The sequence below is a fragment of the Chenopodium album genome, chromosome 2 (genome assembly GCF_948465745.1).
Source record: "Chenopodium album chromosome 2, dcCheAlbu1.1, whole genome shotgun sequence".
Lineage (NCBI taxonomy): Eukaryota > Viridiplantae > Streptophyta > Magnoliopsida > Caryophyllales > Amaranthaceae > Chenopodium > Chenopodium album.
Window position 1 is genome coordinate 73,823,465 of NC_137835.1, and position 16,800 is coordinate 73,840,264.

The 16,800-nt window shown below is 37.1% G+C and overlaps 2 protein-coding genes across 2 annotated transcripts; both read left to right on the forward strand.

Annotated features, from left to right (window-relative positions):
• Positions 1-651: 651 nt before the first annotated feature.
• On the forward strand, positions 652-3,289 carry LOC145575487 (uncharacterized). Its single transcript, XM_081633356.1, has 2 exons — positions 652-958; positions 2,635-3,289. Exons 1-2 carry the CDS (start codon positions 652-654, stop codon positions 3,249-3,251), a joined length of 924 nt encoding a protein of 307 aa, XP_081489482.1. The 3' UTR covers positions 3,252-3,289.
• Positions 3,290-12,908: 9,619 nt separating this feature from the next.
• Positions 12,909-16,568, forward strand: LOC145575495 (zinc finger BED domain-containing protein RICESLEEPER 2-like). Its single transcript, XM_081633362.1, has 5 exons — positions 12,909-13,121; positions 14,290-15,119; positions 15,217-16,237; positions 16,337-16,439; positions 16,513-16,568. The coding sequence occupies exons 1-5, from the start codon at positions 12,909-12,911 to the stop codon at positions 16,566-16,568; spliced, it is 2,223 nt and encodes a 740-aa protein (XP_081489488.1).
• The last annotated feature ends 232 nt before the right edge of the window (positions 16,569-16,800 follow it).

The following is a 16,800-nucleotide window of genomic DNA, read 5'->3' on the forward strand; positions in this document are numbered from 1 at the left end:
TATATATATACGATCTTGCTAACGAGCGCCCCGGGGCGTTAGATAAGGATAAATTATATTGGTTGAAATGGTATTAAGTTAGGAATTCATGACAAAATCACGCGTCGTCCGGTGTAATTAATGTTAATTTTACTCTAATATTTGCACTTTAATTCTCTTATCTAACGCCCCGGGGGCGCTCATTAGCTTTTGCCATATATATATATATATATATATATATATATATATATATATATATATATATATAGAGTTAGAGTAAAGTTAAAGAAAATGGATTTTTTTTTTTTTTTTTTTTTTTTTTTGGGGTGGTATAAAAGGGTTGTAAGTCCTAACCCATGCAAACCATAAACAATAGTGGACAAGAAAGTCTTGACTGTCTCACTGTCACTTAAAGACTAATTTGTTTATCTAGAAAACGTTCACACCCTAGTCAAAATTTCTTCATAGCATGCTCAATAAAAAAACCCTAAACAATCTTCCAATCTAAGCTCCTCGCTTCTTTATTCTACTACTTAATCCTTGAATTCTATCATCTATTCATCACACTTTACCTCAATAGATCAACATTTACATACACAATTCCATTCATAGCCGTCATCGCGAATTTATTCAATCAAAGTGGATCGTCCAAGGCAAGGAAAGAGGCCTCTTATGGCATCCGAAGACAACAATGAAAATTACAATAAAATTGAAACAAATAATTACCAACACCACCAAGGTCATGGTGGTAGTCATCATGGTGTTGATGATGGTAGTCTTGTTAACTTCCCGGTGTACTCAGCTCGATCTCAACATGACATGTCTGCCATGGTTCAAGCCCTTTCTCAAGTCATTAGCAATAATAATAGTACTGCCTCCTCTCAAGCTCATCAAGATCATGGTGCTATTATCCCTACTCAAATTTTTCATGCTAACCAACCACAAAATATTAATTTTCAGCCCCTTGAAGCTAATCAAGGTAATTAATTAAAGCTAAAGTAATTTTTGATTTTTTTTTTATTATTACCTTGCTTGATTGACCTCTTAATTATTACAATGTTTATTTTCGACTCATTTATAATGTATAATTTTGTTGTTTGGTGTTGCACTCAAGTAGATTAAATAATTCTATTCAAAAAAAAAAAAAAGTAGATTAAATAATTGGTTAGTTGCTTAGTTAATGAAAACTAGATCTCTTAATTCTCTTAATTACCATGTTTAGCATGTGCTTAAATTAAAACTAATTGCTACAATTGGACTATCAAATCATAAATCTAATTTTTATGGAAGCAAACTATATAATATACATATATGTGTTTCGTTGTTGGTATTGGACCTAAGTATATGTATGTAATATGGCACTACATACAAATTTTAGTTTCAACAAAATCTGCGGGCTTTATATTCACATTCAAAGATCCGTGTTATAGATAAACTTCTTATCCTTCGAATCATCTAGCTAGTCAAATTGTTCACACTATGAATTTAAGCTATTTAATATGTTTATATTCATATATTTTGGTGATTTGGTAATGTTTTTTTGTGTATGTGTGTGTGTTTGGAGTTGGAGTTGATAGTGTGGCTATTTTAGGACAAAAGAAGATAGGCAATTATATGCAAATGTTCCATGTAACCTTAAATCTTCCCGGTGTACGTATATATAATTCATTTATCTTTTTTGGTTTTATAATAGCATTCTACTCCGTATAATACAAACATATACTGCATTTTTAGGTATTCTTGAAGCATTATATGTACTCTTTTTCTTGCAAAAAAAAATTTGTATAAACAAACAAATGTATCTTATTAAGGAGTATAGTGTATGTACAATGCATGCACCTAAGTACCTAATGATTATCAGTAGTGTGTTTTATGACATTTCCCAAAAAAAAAAAAAAAAAATTTTGGTTATAGTTTTTTTAAAGATGAGTGCATTATACTTGCCCCTTTTATGTTTTCATATCATTAATAAGAAAGTTCATCTATTATTGTGCCCTTGATTATAGCCCTATCTAGTTCGCCGTTTTTTATTGATCAATCTTTCACTTTTTTCATCATTGCTTAATTAGTATAATCTAGAAATTGCATTTTATTGTGATGATAAGCTAGGATATTGGATATGTTTCATTGAACTTGGATGTACATGCCTTGTAACTAGATCACAATCTAGTGCTAGCTACTTGTGCACGGTGTAATAAGTTGTGTGTGTGGGTGCGCGCGCGGTAATTGGACAAATTATCATAAGTCCATTGCCCCTAATTGGCTAAATATATACAAATCTTAGATACTTCATACTTGCTTGAATTGGTTCTTCTATAAATGGTTTTTCTAACATAGTTCAATATTTTCAAATAGAAATGCACCTTGCAAGCATATGATTTCATACATTATTTTGATAGGTTTGCGAGGATGCCCCAATTTCTCATAGTGAGAAACAACTCAAATGCATGGCATTTTTGTAAATAAACCAACTATATTCAACTTTATTCAATTGTGAAGCCCACTGTAATGAAAAAGTTGTTGATTTATTCACGAAAATGCCCCAATGAGAAACAAATTTCGTTTCTCAAATGAGAAACAGGGAATTTCCCTATATAAATAGCTATAACCATGCATTTTCTTACATGAAGCTTCGATATGTATTGATGTATGAAGGTGATGTGAGGAAAAGACACTATAGAGGAGTTAGACAAAGGCCATGGGGGAAATGGGCAGCAGAAATACGCGATCCAAAGAAAGCAGCACGCGTGTGGCTTGGAACATTCGACACAGCTGAAGCTGCAGCCCTTGCCTATGATGAAGCTGCTCTTAAGTTCAAAGGTAATAAGGCCAAGTTAAACTTCCCTGAAAGAGTTCAAGGCAAGTTAAGTGACTCGGGTTTCTACATGTCATCCTCCTCGGCTACTCTTCAACAACAACCACCACTACAACAACAAAACCACCAAATGTTTATTAATCAAGTTGCTAACTATCCATTTCCTAACCATCATCAAGCAACTAATAGCTACAACTATATGATGGCTTCGCCGAGTTTTCCTCCTCATGGAGATAATCAAGCATCAACATTTGCACAACATCCAAACTTTCATTATAATTCTCAACAATATGAGGCAACTCCTAGCTATAATGTATCCGAATCATCGGTTTCTTATGGAGAGGATCATAGCTTTGCTTCTCATCCTTCTTTTTCGTCTATAAAGATGGAAACCCTCAATCCTGAAGATTTACAAGAACATGAACACATGTTTTTTTCAAGTTCATCACTAAAATGATTAGTGATCACCATTATGCATTTCTCTTAAGCAAGTAGAGCTAGTGCAACTTTATTTCTTGTCAATTTGCTTTCTTTTCTTGTATTATGCTTGTGTCTTATAAGTATAGCAAAGTTTGTTTTTCTTGATTGTCAAATGGAGGTTAACTGATATATCTTAGAGAAGTTGATCCCTCCATCCGGAATCAATTGTCACATTGTGCCTAGCAAATATCTCGAAGTTAGAGATAAAATATGGTATTATAACAATATTCTCTATAAAAATTGTGCTATTTATTCTCATTCTTCTTCTTTAACTAATCACATATATATTAGGAAATACAATCACGTTTATTAGATAAAATATTACTTTTTTTTGTTTATATAATTGTATTTCTTTTACGTGTACGTATGTAGGGATTTGTGATGTAAACTTAAATTTTGAAAGAAAAGTTGCAAAAACTAAACAAAAAATACCTACATACTAAAGTTTTTGGAAATGGTATACAATATACAACAATCGCGATGGATAGTGTTTAAAACTTGTTTTTCATCATTAGCTTTTGTAATCATCAATATATGGATCAAAAAAGTTTCAAAAAAAGCCAAGGAAATGATCAATTTTTGGAAACAACACGGCTAATAACCAAAAGTTTATGTTTAAGGGATCCACATGCAATGATATAAATTGTTACACGAGCAAAAATTGAAAAAGTTAAGCATCTAAATGTGGAAGTACTATGTAAAAAGAACCAAGTGAACTTAATTTGGACGTATTCAATCAAAAGCATAAATTAATTAAAGAAACAAAATGACATAGTTTGCTTTACTTTGTTACCAAAAGTAAGCTTAGAAGTACTATTATGTAAAAAGTTAGTTGACGGCTTTCTGCGTTCAACTAGTAATTTAAGCAAAGTATATTACCATGTATTTAGTAAAGTTAATAAGAAATACTTTGTCTAGAACTTAGAATTTAGAAAGGGACATAGTTTTAAAAGTAGTGGGCACTACTAAAATGGGAAAGGTAGACACAAACTATATAGTCGTGGGTCCTTTATTCCCTTCTATGAACGTACGTACTCTTAACTAATTCGTTAAAGAAGCTTAATTAATACTTCCTCCGTTTTAAATATATTGTAGAGTGATTTAGGTATGGAAATTAAGAAAGTTAAAGTATTAGAGAAGAACCATTAAATTATTGTAAATAATATAAATCTTACATAATGTTAATAAGACCATGTCGCTTCTGAGTAGACCATAGTATATTTCAGTATAGCATAGCAGGTATCGATAGAGCAGGGCTCAGCAAAACAAAACAGATTTCAGCGGACCATAGCAGACCACAACAACTCAAAAAAACAGGGGTCTAAGTGTATCTATCTAACATTTGACCTCAAGATAGACCCTAGGGAGGCTTAAAAGAAGATAAGTATTGTTCTCATAGCTTTCACGACCACTTGCTTCATGATTAACGTTTGCTTACTTATTCTTAGTTGAAAATATTGATCTGAAAAGAATATGGTCAAGGCTAAATTTCGAATATAAGTATTGGTCTATTACCTACAATATCTAAGTGTTTTAGTTGGTGCAAACATGCAAATACTAAGTGATTGAATGTATAGAGTTGACTGACCCCATATTCATATAGTTTAGTCTAATTCGTTGCCTAGTAACAACGTCAGAATGTAATATTGTCCTATATGAGACTACATGAGAAGTCCAATTCAATTATTTTAGAGGATCATCGATTTGATATCAAGTTCTTTAGGATTACATATATATTATCCAAGTATAGTAGAATAGTAAGCTTAACTCGATTAAAGTTTTTTTTTTACAACCAATCGATTAAAGTTAGTATAGTCTCTTGAGTCTTGACAAGTGTTATATAGGCAAATAAGGCTCTATTCTTTTCACCTTAAAAAAATAATATTTAATAAAATAGTTTCAAAGTTAAGTTAAATTCTGTATACTAAAAATTAGTAACTTTAAAGAATAAATAATAGGAAATCAGTAGAAATTATTCACTTTATTTAAGCTAATTTCGATTCAGTACAAATAAGTTAAATTTAGCAAAAATGATTTCAATTCAGTAAAAATAATTCCAGTTCAGTAAAAATAAAAATAAAGTGAACATGGGCCAAAATGAGGAAAATGCAAAATTTTATCAAGAAAGATTAATTCCTACCTTTAAGAAGGGTGGTTAGGTTATTATTAAGGTTTTTTTAATATTATTATTTACTTGTTCGTTTATCTTTTTTAATCTTTTTTTTTTAAAAAAATTACTTAATAAGAATATAAAACATAGGCCGCATTGCCTTATTAGTAAAAAGAAATAGAAAAATAGAGAAAGTATATACGCATAACCTATCCCTAGAAGCCACCTAGGTCTTTATGTGATCGACTAGTGGGCGTATATGGTTCTAAACGTCATTTTAAGATTTTAGGTTACATCCCCCACTAGCACTTAATTATTCATCATCAAGTCTCAAAATCTTCAAAAATGGTCTGATCTTGTTTGTTATAGTCTTTATATTTAGCTTCTGAGAACGGTTTAGGGTCGGAACCGTGAAGGTCACAGGCAATGAAATGTTTCCCAAAGGTTGCCTAAGGACTTTGCCATGGGTGATCCATTCGGGGTCCGAAAACATCTAATATATACCTTAGCTTGGCCCATAACTTTGCTCGGTTGTTAGTTTCACTCCTAATCATGCTATAACTATGTTGTCTTGCCTTGCATTGCCTTGTCTTAGTTCATTGTCTTGCTCTTGCTCTTGCTCTTGCTCTTGTTTGCACGGGCATGGCCATACCGTTGCTCTTGCTCTTGCACGGCCATACCATTGTTGTACTTTTTGTTTGTTTTGAAGGTATAGCGCCAATGGTCCTTTATTGGCTTTACTGACTATTATAAAGAGTCTTTGTTGATTTTAACATTAAATGAAAGTATTAACTGTTTTAATGTATGTTAGTTGTTATATAAAGTAAATATAATTTTTATTTTATTATAATTAGAGAAATTAATGGTTGAACTTGTGTATCGACAAACATGAAAAAAAAAAAGAAAAAAGAATAACGAAATAATTACAATATTGATTATTTTAAGGAGTAGTTTTAGCAAGACCATACCTTGGATACCTAGCTTCTACACATTTCTTTAACGTGAAGGGTACGAGGTGAAGTTAAAAAGGTGGAAGACCCTTCCATTTCAAAGAGTTCAAGTCGTGGAAATCGGCTACAAAGTTCATGCTTAAAATGATGAAACTTGCAAATTAGCCAATTTTAATTTGTTTCTTAACTTACCACTTTAATTGTTTTTTTTAATTAATTTCTTCTTTGCTTACCTTTTTATTCAAGTATTAATTAATTAGATGTACGTATTATATCAAATCATAAGTAAAAAGTCCAAATATTACACATGTAATGAAGGAGATTAAGAGGTTTATTATTCTCTATGATTAATTTTGAAAACATTAAAGTTTAGGCGTATGAAATATTGCAAGAACAATATGTCGGCTGCCGTGTCAATGTTTGCGGCAATGACCTACCAATAAACAACCGTCCCATCTCCAATTTCTGCTTATTGTCGTTGACTTTAGTTTGGCTTCCGATCTCTTTGATTTCATGGGGTATATCGTATTTGGAACTAATTAAGTTTTATACTATTTGGAAGGTCTCTTTCTTATGGCTATAATCGAGCTCAAGTGACCCACTTATACTATAAGTTACACACGTATACAACCTAGAATCATCAAAGATTCAAAGATTATGACTTAGGCTTTCTTCAATGATGAGGTCCCAATTTTGATTATGACGATGACACTAACTTAGGTTGGACCGATTCGTCTGACTAGGTCATCACCCAGTGTGACACTAAGTGTGTTAAGTTGTGGGTTTTGTTTGTGGATTGCTAAACACTGTCATCAAAATTGATCACCACCGTCAACATTTGATGTGAATGAACAACATGCCTTTTACTAATTTACTACCTCTTATTCTCCTCAGCGACCATCACCACCACCCTGATCGGCGACCCACCACATCCACCTCAATGACGACCCACCACCTTCCCTCATCGGCGGAAAAGTGGTGGGTTTTTTTTATTTCCGACAACCGCACCAATCGGATCTGGAAACCTGTTAACGGGCACGGTAACTGGAGCCCAAAACTGATCAGTTACTGTGGTACAGTAGTCGGAGTCCAAAATAGGTTACCGTGCCCGATGACCGGTTTCCAACTCCGATTGGTGCAGTTGTCGGAAGTTAAAAAAAAAACTACCACATTCCCGTCGGCAAGTGAATGTGGTGGATCGTCATTGAGCGGGATGTGGTGGGTCCCCGGTCAGGGTAGTGGTGGTTGTTGGCTTGTCGTCGATCAGGGTGGTGATGGTGGTGGTCGCCGCCGATCAAGGTGGTGGTTGTCGCTGGTCCGGGTAGTGGTGGTCGTCGCTTATTAGCTAGAGTGGTGTCAAGGTGTTAGTGATTGGTGGGAAGATAGTGGTGAATTACTAGGATCATGGCTGGCTATTTACACTAAATGTTGGCGGTTTTCATTATTTTTAATAGTATTTAACACCCCCTATTATTTGTGTCTTTTTTTTTGGCTAGTTGGCATGGTTTTACTACGAGTCGAATTGACATGAATTTGGGCAATTGTATAGCCCACGGGCATCAAAAGCACAACCTTAATCTGAATATAATTTTCCGTTCGCTTATTTTTGTTTGCTACACTTAACTTTTTGTAGTAACTTTGATGATATTTTGTGTGAATATATATTGTTTTTGTCCCAGTTTAGATTATACTATCTTCAAGTTATTTTTAAAAAAAGTTCAACAAACCATAAATAAGTTCAGATTAAAAAAGAAAAAATGTATATTAGGTAAAATTAAATTAAATTCAACTAAAAAAAATTGCAACAAAAGGAAGAAAAAAAGACTTGATACAAATAATATAACCTTCACCTTATTTTTCTTAATTAAAACTATTTTTACTAAAATAAAATTGTTTATATAATTGAAATTACTTTTGTTGAACTAAAATTATTTTTGGTGAAATAAAATTATTTATTGATTCTCTATTATATTTATTTTTTAAAATTACTGATTTTAAGTGATTGAAAATATATATTTTGGGTTTTTCTATACAGTACCCTTGAGGTACTGACTTTTCCAAGCTGTACCCACCCATTTTAAAAATTTCACACTATACTCCTAAGTAGAGGTGGTTATTGGGTAGGGACGTAGGGTAGCCCAATGATAATAGCTAGGGTCAGGGCCAAGCTTAAAGGGCTTTTAATGGACAGTGCCTTTAATGAACAGGGCCCTTATTGGACAGGGGCAATATAGGGCCAAAATGTTTTTTCAATTTAATTGATAAAGAAAATAGATCGATTATGTAAAAATAATTACATAGATAAATTTATATTCATATATACTTAATAATGCCTTTGTCCAATTTTTTTTTAATTGATATTTTGTAGGCCTGCCCATTATCGACCTGCTATTGACCCGCGACCCGCAATGGCCCGACCCAATATTGACTCTATAAAATGTGACCCTCTTTGACCCGACCCGCATCGACCATGACCCAACCTGCCCAATAACCAGGTCTACTCGCAAGGTACCTTTAGTGTCTATGTCTAAGTTGTAGCCTGCCGTTAAGTTGCCGTTTGCCAATTCCGTTTGTTTTATATTTCCAAGCTTTAGACGTTGCATTTTGGTTATTTTTTGTGGGAAATTTCCCCCCCAAAAGAACAGTACTCTTATTCCTCCATAAATAACCCTTTTAATCCCTGTTTTTAGGATTAGGTTTAACTTCATTTTTTGGATTCTCCACATAGGAAGCTTGTTCTCCATTATTCACCATGTCAAGTTCTCTATCGTCCTTTCAATCGAAATCCAGTTGCGCGTTGGTGTTTTTGCCTCCACGTACGCTGCATTTGCAAGCCCCTGATGTAAACGTTCTATACCATGTTTTACCCTCATTTTATAGTTATTTCCGTATGGTTTTTGAGCTCTACGGAGCTACTTCTTGCTAATATTCTCTTCTCTAGTGTGGCTTGGTCTATTTAATTGATTTTGTAGGCACATGAAGATTTTCGGATGATTTGGACTTGTTTTGAATAGCCATGAGAGCTTATTAAGATGGAGAGAATTTTACCCGTGTCCGCCCTGGAGGGCAACATTGCCCTGGCAGCCAGGGCGAAGAAGGAAAGAAGAGAATCCACAAGAGAGAAAGTATGAAGAGTTCAATTTATGTCCGCCCGGACCGGGCAGCATTTCCCGGGCAGCCCGGGCAGACGAGGTACTACACGAGGAGGCTACGTGAAGAAGCATTTGGGCGAGTTTGTCTGTCGCGCCCGACCGGGAAGCCTTGCCCGGTCAGACCGGGCGGAGTGTCGAAGACCCCGTTTTCCTATTTTTTCGGGATTTCTTAACTAAGGGATATAAATACCCTTTGTAAACCCCCGACTAAAACATACTTTGTTATTATATTCTAGCTTTTAAAACCTTCATTAGAACCCTAATATTCTCTCTAGATCTAGATTAATTTGCACTTTCAAGTTTTGATCTTTGTTCATCAATAATTGGTACTTTTCTTCATTCAAGCAATTGGTATTCATCTTTAATTCTTCTTTTACTTTTAATTGCTTATTAATCATGTTTTCTTCATTGAATATTGTTTTTTCTTTCGTTAATATGTGTGAGTAGTTTCTGTTGGGGTTTGGTGAGTCCGACTCACCGCGGAAACAACCCCGACCCAAAGAACCACTCGCAATTAATAAAACCATAAAGCATAAATAAATAATCACAAGAAAGGAAGAACGAATCTTACCCTCGAAGCGAGCTTCGCCCTTACAAAAACGGGCTCTTACTTGAAAGCTTCGAGCACCGCAAGCGTCGTGCCTCCAACGGTATCCACCCACAAAGGACGAACACGACTTTAAGGTCCGCTACCTTGGAGTTAGCAAGGTCCGACAAAAACCCGAGTGTTATTAGAGTTTAAGAGTTTTCCCAAAAATATGGAATGCTCTTTTTAACTCCCACTCAAGCAAAGAATTTTCAAGCCATGCCATGACTATTTATAAGGAAGTATGCCTTGTGAATTTCACTCATCTTTCAATGTGGGACTTTTCACAAAAAGATCGCACATGGAAAGATTGGTGAATTCAACCCTTAGTTAAATAAACAAAGGAACAAGTAACAAGTGTCACATGGTTAGGTGTGGACCACTTTCTCACTTGGTCCCCAAGGCATTTCACATGCAATGTGAACTAACCATGTGTCACCCAACCTTGAACCCCAAGTTGGGTTCGGTTGGCCCATTTTATTTTGGCCCGTGTCCATGACCCATCAACCCGGGTCCACGGCCATTGCCACATGTGTCGCCACCGTGGCGCGCCGCCACCGTGGCGCTGCCACGTGGCACGCTGCCACTTGGTGGCTGCCAATGTGGCTGCTGCCACTTGGCGGCTGCCAACGTGGCGGCCACGTGTGCTGCCACGTGTGCCGCCACATGGTGTTTTTCCATGTGTGCTGCCACGTGGCATGCTCCTATTGGGCATGCATTCCTAGCCTTTTGCGTGGCTAGGATTTTACTTATTACTTGATGCATTTTCCCGTCTCGCCAAATCCTAAATTTTGGCTCGACATTTGAGATTCTCCGACGCTCGGTTTCGACGCTCCAAGCTCGAATTTCCGACGTCTAAATGTTTAACACTCGGGCAACGAATTAATTTCTTCCGAATTAATTCGTCGAGTCAGTTCGTATATTTTGCTTGGGTGTGACCCGAAGGGTTCAGTCAAGATTAAGCTGTAATATTAATTATATTAATATTACCGATCGGAAGCGGCCTCCACCCAGGCATTCCGATCACTTGACCTTGCTGAATATATTAGCTTTCTAATAATTCTGAACCCGCTATCAGAAAAATACACTTGTTCGAAGGACACCATTCCTTTCAATCTCCCACTTGTCCTTCCGGACAAGTGTGCATTTAGTGTATAGCCCCTTTCCTATGTCTCTTCATGTCTCTTCATGAACTACAGAGTAAGATTACTCGTCATCTCTGTTACGTCCAGAAGTGTTTCTCGAAATCCGAGTTTGACTGTCGATAAGCAGATGATTTCTAAAATCCATCTGAGCACGACCATGCATTTTCACAGTCTCGCTCTTCGAGAGGCCTTGTAAACAACAAGACATGTTCCCTATTGTTAGTAGGGGGACATTTCCAGTCTTGTAATGTAGCTTCTCTTACTAAGAGGACTCACCCGCCTGATATCTGTCTTTATAATCCCCAGTTACGGCAGACGTTTGGCGGATACCAAAGCGGACCAGTACTCAAACAAGAGATCTCCCACTACTCATGGTCAAAGGAAAAGAGTTCCGATAGTAATAATGAGAAAATACTTATGACGATTTTTTAAATCTCTTAAAGTATCCTCATAGGTCGATCCAGTATGGTTCTAAACCAATACCTGTGCAAATGATTTATATCCTCATAGCACAAGAAACGGTGCTATAAATCATACTACACACTTGTTGAGAGTAAAAATACCTCGTATACGTGGACCAATCCCATAGTGACACGTAGTCCAGTTATAGGGTGACACGTGTCACCACGGGAAGATGCCACGCAATCCAGAGTCCTTAAGGTCTCAGGCCAATCCCATAGTGACACGTGGCCCAGTTATAGGGTGACACGTGTCACCACGGAAAGATGCCATGTGTTTAGGCAATATGATCCTTCTTTAAAATCAGCACGCCAAAAAGCCCTAACAACGTCAGGGCCCAAATCCCGAGAGATGACAATGAAAGCCGCAAAACGGCGCCCCCAGAGTGGCCCGTGGCATTCGCTGATTGCGCAGCCAATCACGTCACGCAAATCTAGGGTATAAACCCTAGAGAGGGGCACGAGTCCCACCCCTATAAATACCCCAATCATTTATGATGGGAGGGGATTCAGACAATTGAAAAACAACAGAGCATTAAATAGCTCCAACTTCTCTCTACTTTCTCTCTCTAGCCTTTTTCCGTTCTGATCACTGACTTGATCGTCGGAGGCGAATATTCCGTTGATCGGAATATTCGTTGTTTTGCAGGTGGGACCGACTCGTTGCCAGCAGAGCGTAACCAGTATCCCAGGAAATCCAAAAAATCCCCGAAACATTTGGCGCCGTCTGTGGGGATACTCGTACGTTATGGCGATAGACGGTCAGACACCTAATCCAGGCGAGGATGGACATGTAGAGGATATAATCCCTACGATCCGTACTAGCGATCCTCTGATAGCCACATTTGAAGAAGCCGATGACCCTCCTGTTACCGCAGCCTCTCTTAAGGCCGCGCTTAACAAACTCAGAAAAAAATTGAAAACGGAGCCTCTACCTCTAGGCAGCCGCCCAGGAGAGAGGAACAGAGGGCTCCAAGAAAGACACACAGCAAAACAATCCATGCAACGGAGGCTGGAAACACTCCATTTCGAAGGCCGACTGGGAGGTCCCCGAGAGTACCGCGGACTAATTTCTCTAACTTGCTGGCGAAAACGCAGTCGGCTGGGGGGAGGGGTAGACAGCCTCGAAGAGAGGAGCCTGAGCCGTCCAGACGATGGAAGGACGCAAGGGATTACCTTCGGCATAAGCAGCGGGAGCGCGCCGCCTACTCTGACACGACCTCAACCCCGACAATGCCGGATGATTTTTCACATCATTCTCTTTCCCAGCATACCAACACGGCCATCTCCAGTGGAAGTCAGGCAGTTCGCACCCCAACTCCTATTCCAGTCTTCCATGCTCCAACTCCTATTCCAGCCCAATCACTGCAATATCAACCTCAGGGGTTCAATGGTTTGATGCAGCCAAACCCACAGGCATACGGACAATTTGGGCCATATGGGCAGGTGTATGGACAAGCTCCCTATCTGGCTGGACCGTCCGTGCAACCGCAACCCATCGATTGGCAGATGCGCCTACTTACTCTGGGAGATAAGCCGCCCCCGTTTTTGCAAGATATTTTAAATGCCCCTCGGCCACCAAAGATGAAGAGTGTACTTGTGGGTAGGGCTGTGCACTTTTAGACCTGGACCGTGAAACCGACCGGGACCGACCGGGACCGGACCGGACCCGGACCGGACCGTAGCCTTCCGGGTCGGTCCTCGGTCCTTTGAAATCAGTCATTCCGGGTTCCCGGTCCGGTCCGGGTAAAACCCGGTAAATTCCGGGCTGGACCGGAAACCCGGGAAAAATGTATATTTTTATTTTTTTTTTAACAATTTCCTAAAAACCCTAATTTCTATCAATCTCATTCACAGCCTCTTCATTCTTCACTCTCACTCTCTGTCCTCCTCTAACCTCTTTCCCGTTCTCACTCACTGCCCGAAGCCGCCGCGGCACCGCCCTCATCTCCGCAGGCCGCACCGCCCTCATCTCCGCAGGCCGCACCGCCCTCTTCTTCGACTTCCAGCCTACAGCCCTCCGCAGGTATGTTCCAGCCTCATCTCTTCGGTTTTTTTTTTTTTTTTGTTTAATTAAATTCAATTTGTATGACTCAGCCTCCTCCTCCGATGACTCCAGCCGTCGACGCCTGACAGCCCTCACCGGAAATTGCTCCTGTTCTAGTTCGAAAGTCAGGTTTGTGATTTTTTTTTTTTAATTTTTTTTCTTCTGTTTTTGTTACTTAATAAATTGATAGGCATTATTGGATGTAAATCATGTAATTGTGTGTATTTAATTTGTTTTCAGAGTATTACCATTCAATTGTTCAACAACGGATTCATATTCATGCAATGTAAGTTGCTTGCATCAGTTGCATGTTCAATTCTTTTACAAAATTGTTTTTGATTTTAATATGTTTTATTCATATGAATATATGATTCTGCCATATTTTTGGGATATATAATCAAATATAATGTTGTATTCTGCGGTTTCTGCCATATAATGTTATATAATGTCAGAGTATTAAATATAATGTTGTATTCAGTTGCATGTTCAATATAATGTTTTATGATTCTGCGGTTTCGCCATATAATGCATTCTATTCTTAACATATAATTAAATATAATGTTGTAGATGGCGAGCTCCCAATCCAAAAGGGCACCTATATACTCTTCTGATCAAACGGCACATACACTTTCGGATGCTGCTAACAACACTGATATTGATTTATTGCGGCAATCCTTGCCTCCGGACAAGACACTTACGGAGGGACGGAAGTATTTGGTTAGAACAAAAACCAAGAGGAAGGCTGAATATTGGAAGAACTACATTGAGTACTTAGATGATGATGGCAAACTACGTGCTGAATGTAAGTTTTGTACAAAAACTTTTGCTGCTGATGGCAATGTTAATGGTACTAAAAATGTTAAAAATCATTCTGAAAATTGTTTTGGTAATCCTGAAAATAAAGACAAGGGTAAGGGTAAGCAAAGTCAATTGAATTTTCAACCCGGGGATAATGAAAATGAGGCTGGAAAACTGAAGTGTGGGGTTGTTAATTTTAAAGAGGTTAGAGAAGCATTGATTCGTATGGTCATTACTGATGAATTGCCATTCAAACATGTTGAAAAACCTGGTTTTAAGTATTTTGTGGAAGTTGCTTGTCCTGGGTTTACCATCCCTAGTCGTACTACTATTGCTCGTGATTGTTTACGCCTTTATTATCGTGAAAAAGAAATACTTAAAAAATCATTTGAGGGATGTCAAAAAATTTGTGTCACAACTGATACTTGGACCTCAATTCAAAGAATCAACTATATGTGTCTCACAGCTCATTACATAGATAGTGATTGGAAATTGAATAAAAAAATTATAAATTTTTGTCCTATTTCTAGTCATAAGGGTGAGGCCATTGGTAAAGCAGTGGAGGCATGTTTAGAGTATTGGGGTATTGAGGATAAGTTGTACACTGTTACGAACCGGATGTGTTAATAATGGAAATTCTCTTCATGTTCGATGCATAGCTCATATTATTAATCTTATTGTTTGGGATGGTATTAGAGAGCATGGTGTGTGCATTGATAGGGTTAGACATGCTGTAAAATATATCAAGAATTCTCCTGCTAGAATTGCTAGGTTCAAAGATCTTGCTCAAAAGGCTAATATACAAAGCAAATCTTCTTTATGCTTTGATGTTCCTACTCGATGGAATTCAACTTACATGATGTTGGAAACAGCTTTGAAATTTCAAAAAGTTATTGGTGGGGTGTCACTTCCCGATGGAGAAGGTGTGAAAGATAATGAAAAACCTCCTGACCATGATGATTGGGTCAAGGTGGGAAGGTTAGTTTTGTTTTTGGAGGAGTTTTATCATTTGACTCGTAATGTCTCTGGTTCTCTTTATGTGACAAGTAATAAAGGTTTGTTTGACATTGCATATGTTTATGATTTGCTAAAGGAATGGGAAAAAAGTGATGATTTGAATTTTCAAGCTATGGCCATTTCAATGAAGAAAAAATTTGATAAGTATTGGGGAAAAGTGGCTAATATGAATATGTTTATATATGTTGCTGCCATTCTTGATCATCAATCCAAATTTCGTATTGTTGAGGAAATACTTAGGGATATGTATGGAGAGGAAGAAGGGACAAGACTTGGTGTTCAAGTAAAGCAATTTACTTACTCTTTATTTGAAGAGTATAAAAATTTGTATTCTTCCTTCATTCCTCAAAGTGGCAACAGTGAAGATCATGTGCCAATTGATGTAGATGTTGATGTGGCGGATAAGAGTAAGAATAAGGCGTATTTTGCAAAAGTTAAGGGTAGAGTTAATAAAAAGATGAGAGCGGATAATTCATTTGCAAATAGTGAGTTTGATAGATACATCAATGAACAATTAGGGCCAGAGGAAGAAGAAATGGATGCTTTATCTTGGTGGGCACAAAATGGACATCGTTATCCTATTGTTTCACGTATGGCACGTGACATATTAGCCATTCCATTGTCTACCGTTGCATCGGAATCCGCCTTTAGTACGGGAGGTCGCCATCTCGATCCTTTTCGGAGTTCTTTGACACCTAAGGTAATGTTTTTTGCTTTAAGTTATTTTATTTTTACATATTGATATTCTTATATTCTATGTAGGCTTTGTTATTTAATTTTTATTTTTTTTATATGAAAGATGGTTCAAGCTTTGATTTGCTCTCAAGATTGGCTTAAACCAAAGGGAATGATGGAAGTTGATGTTGAAGAAAAAGTAAAAGATTTAGAGGAGATTGAGAAAGGTATTTCTTACACTATTACTTGCATTTTCAATTGTTTTGAAATTTTAAATATTTATTTTTTTCATTTGATTAGAGGTGGAAGTTGATGATGGAGATCATGAGGTCATTTTTGTGGACTATTTTGCATGATTTAAGATTTGGAGGTAATGTTTCCAACTTTTATTTTCATTTAAAGTATCTTTAAACTTCTAATCTCTAACGTTGATGATTTTTTTTTTTTTTTTTTTTGCTAGAGTGGTGATTGAGAATTGATAGAAAAATGGAGAGGAGAAATTATCAAAGATTGAAGAACTTAGCTCTTTTTCATTAAACTTGTATTACTTTGGTGTTGTATTTAACTTGGGACTTGTTTTGGTTTGTA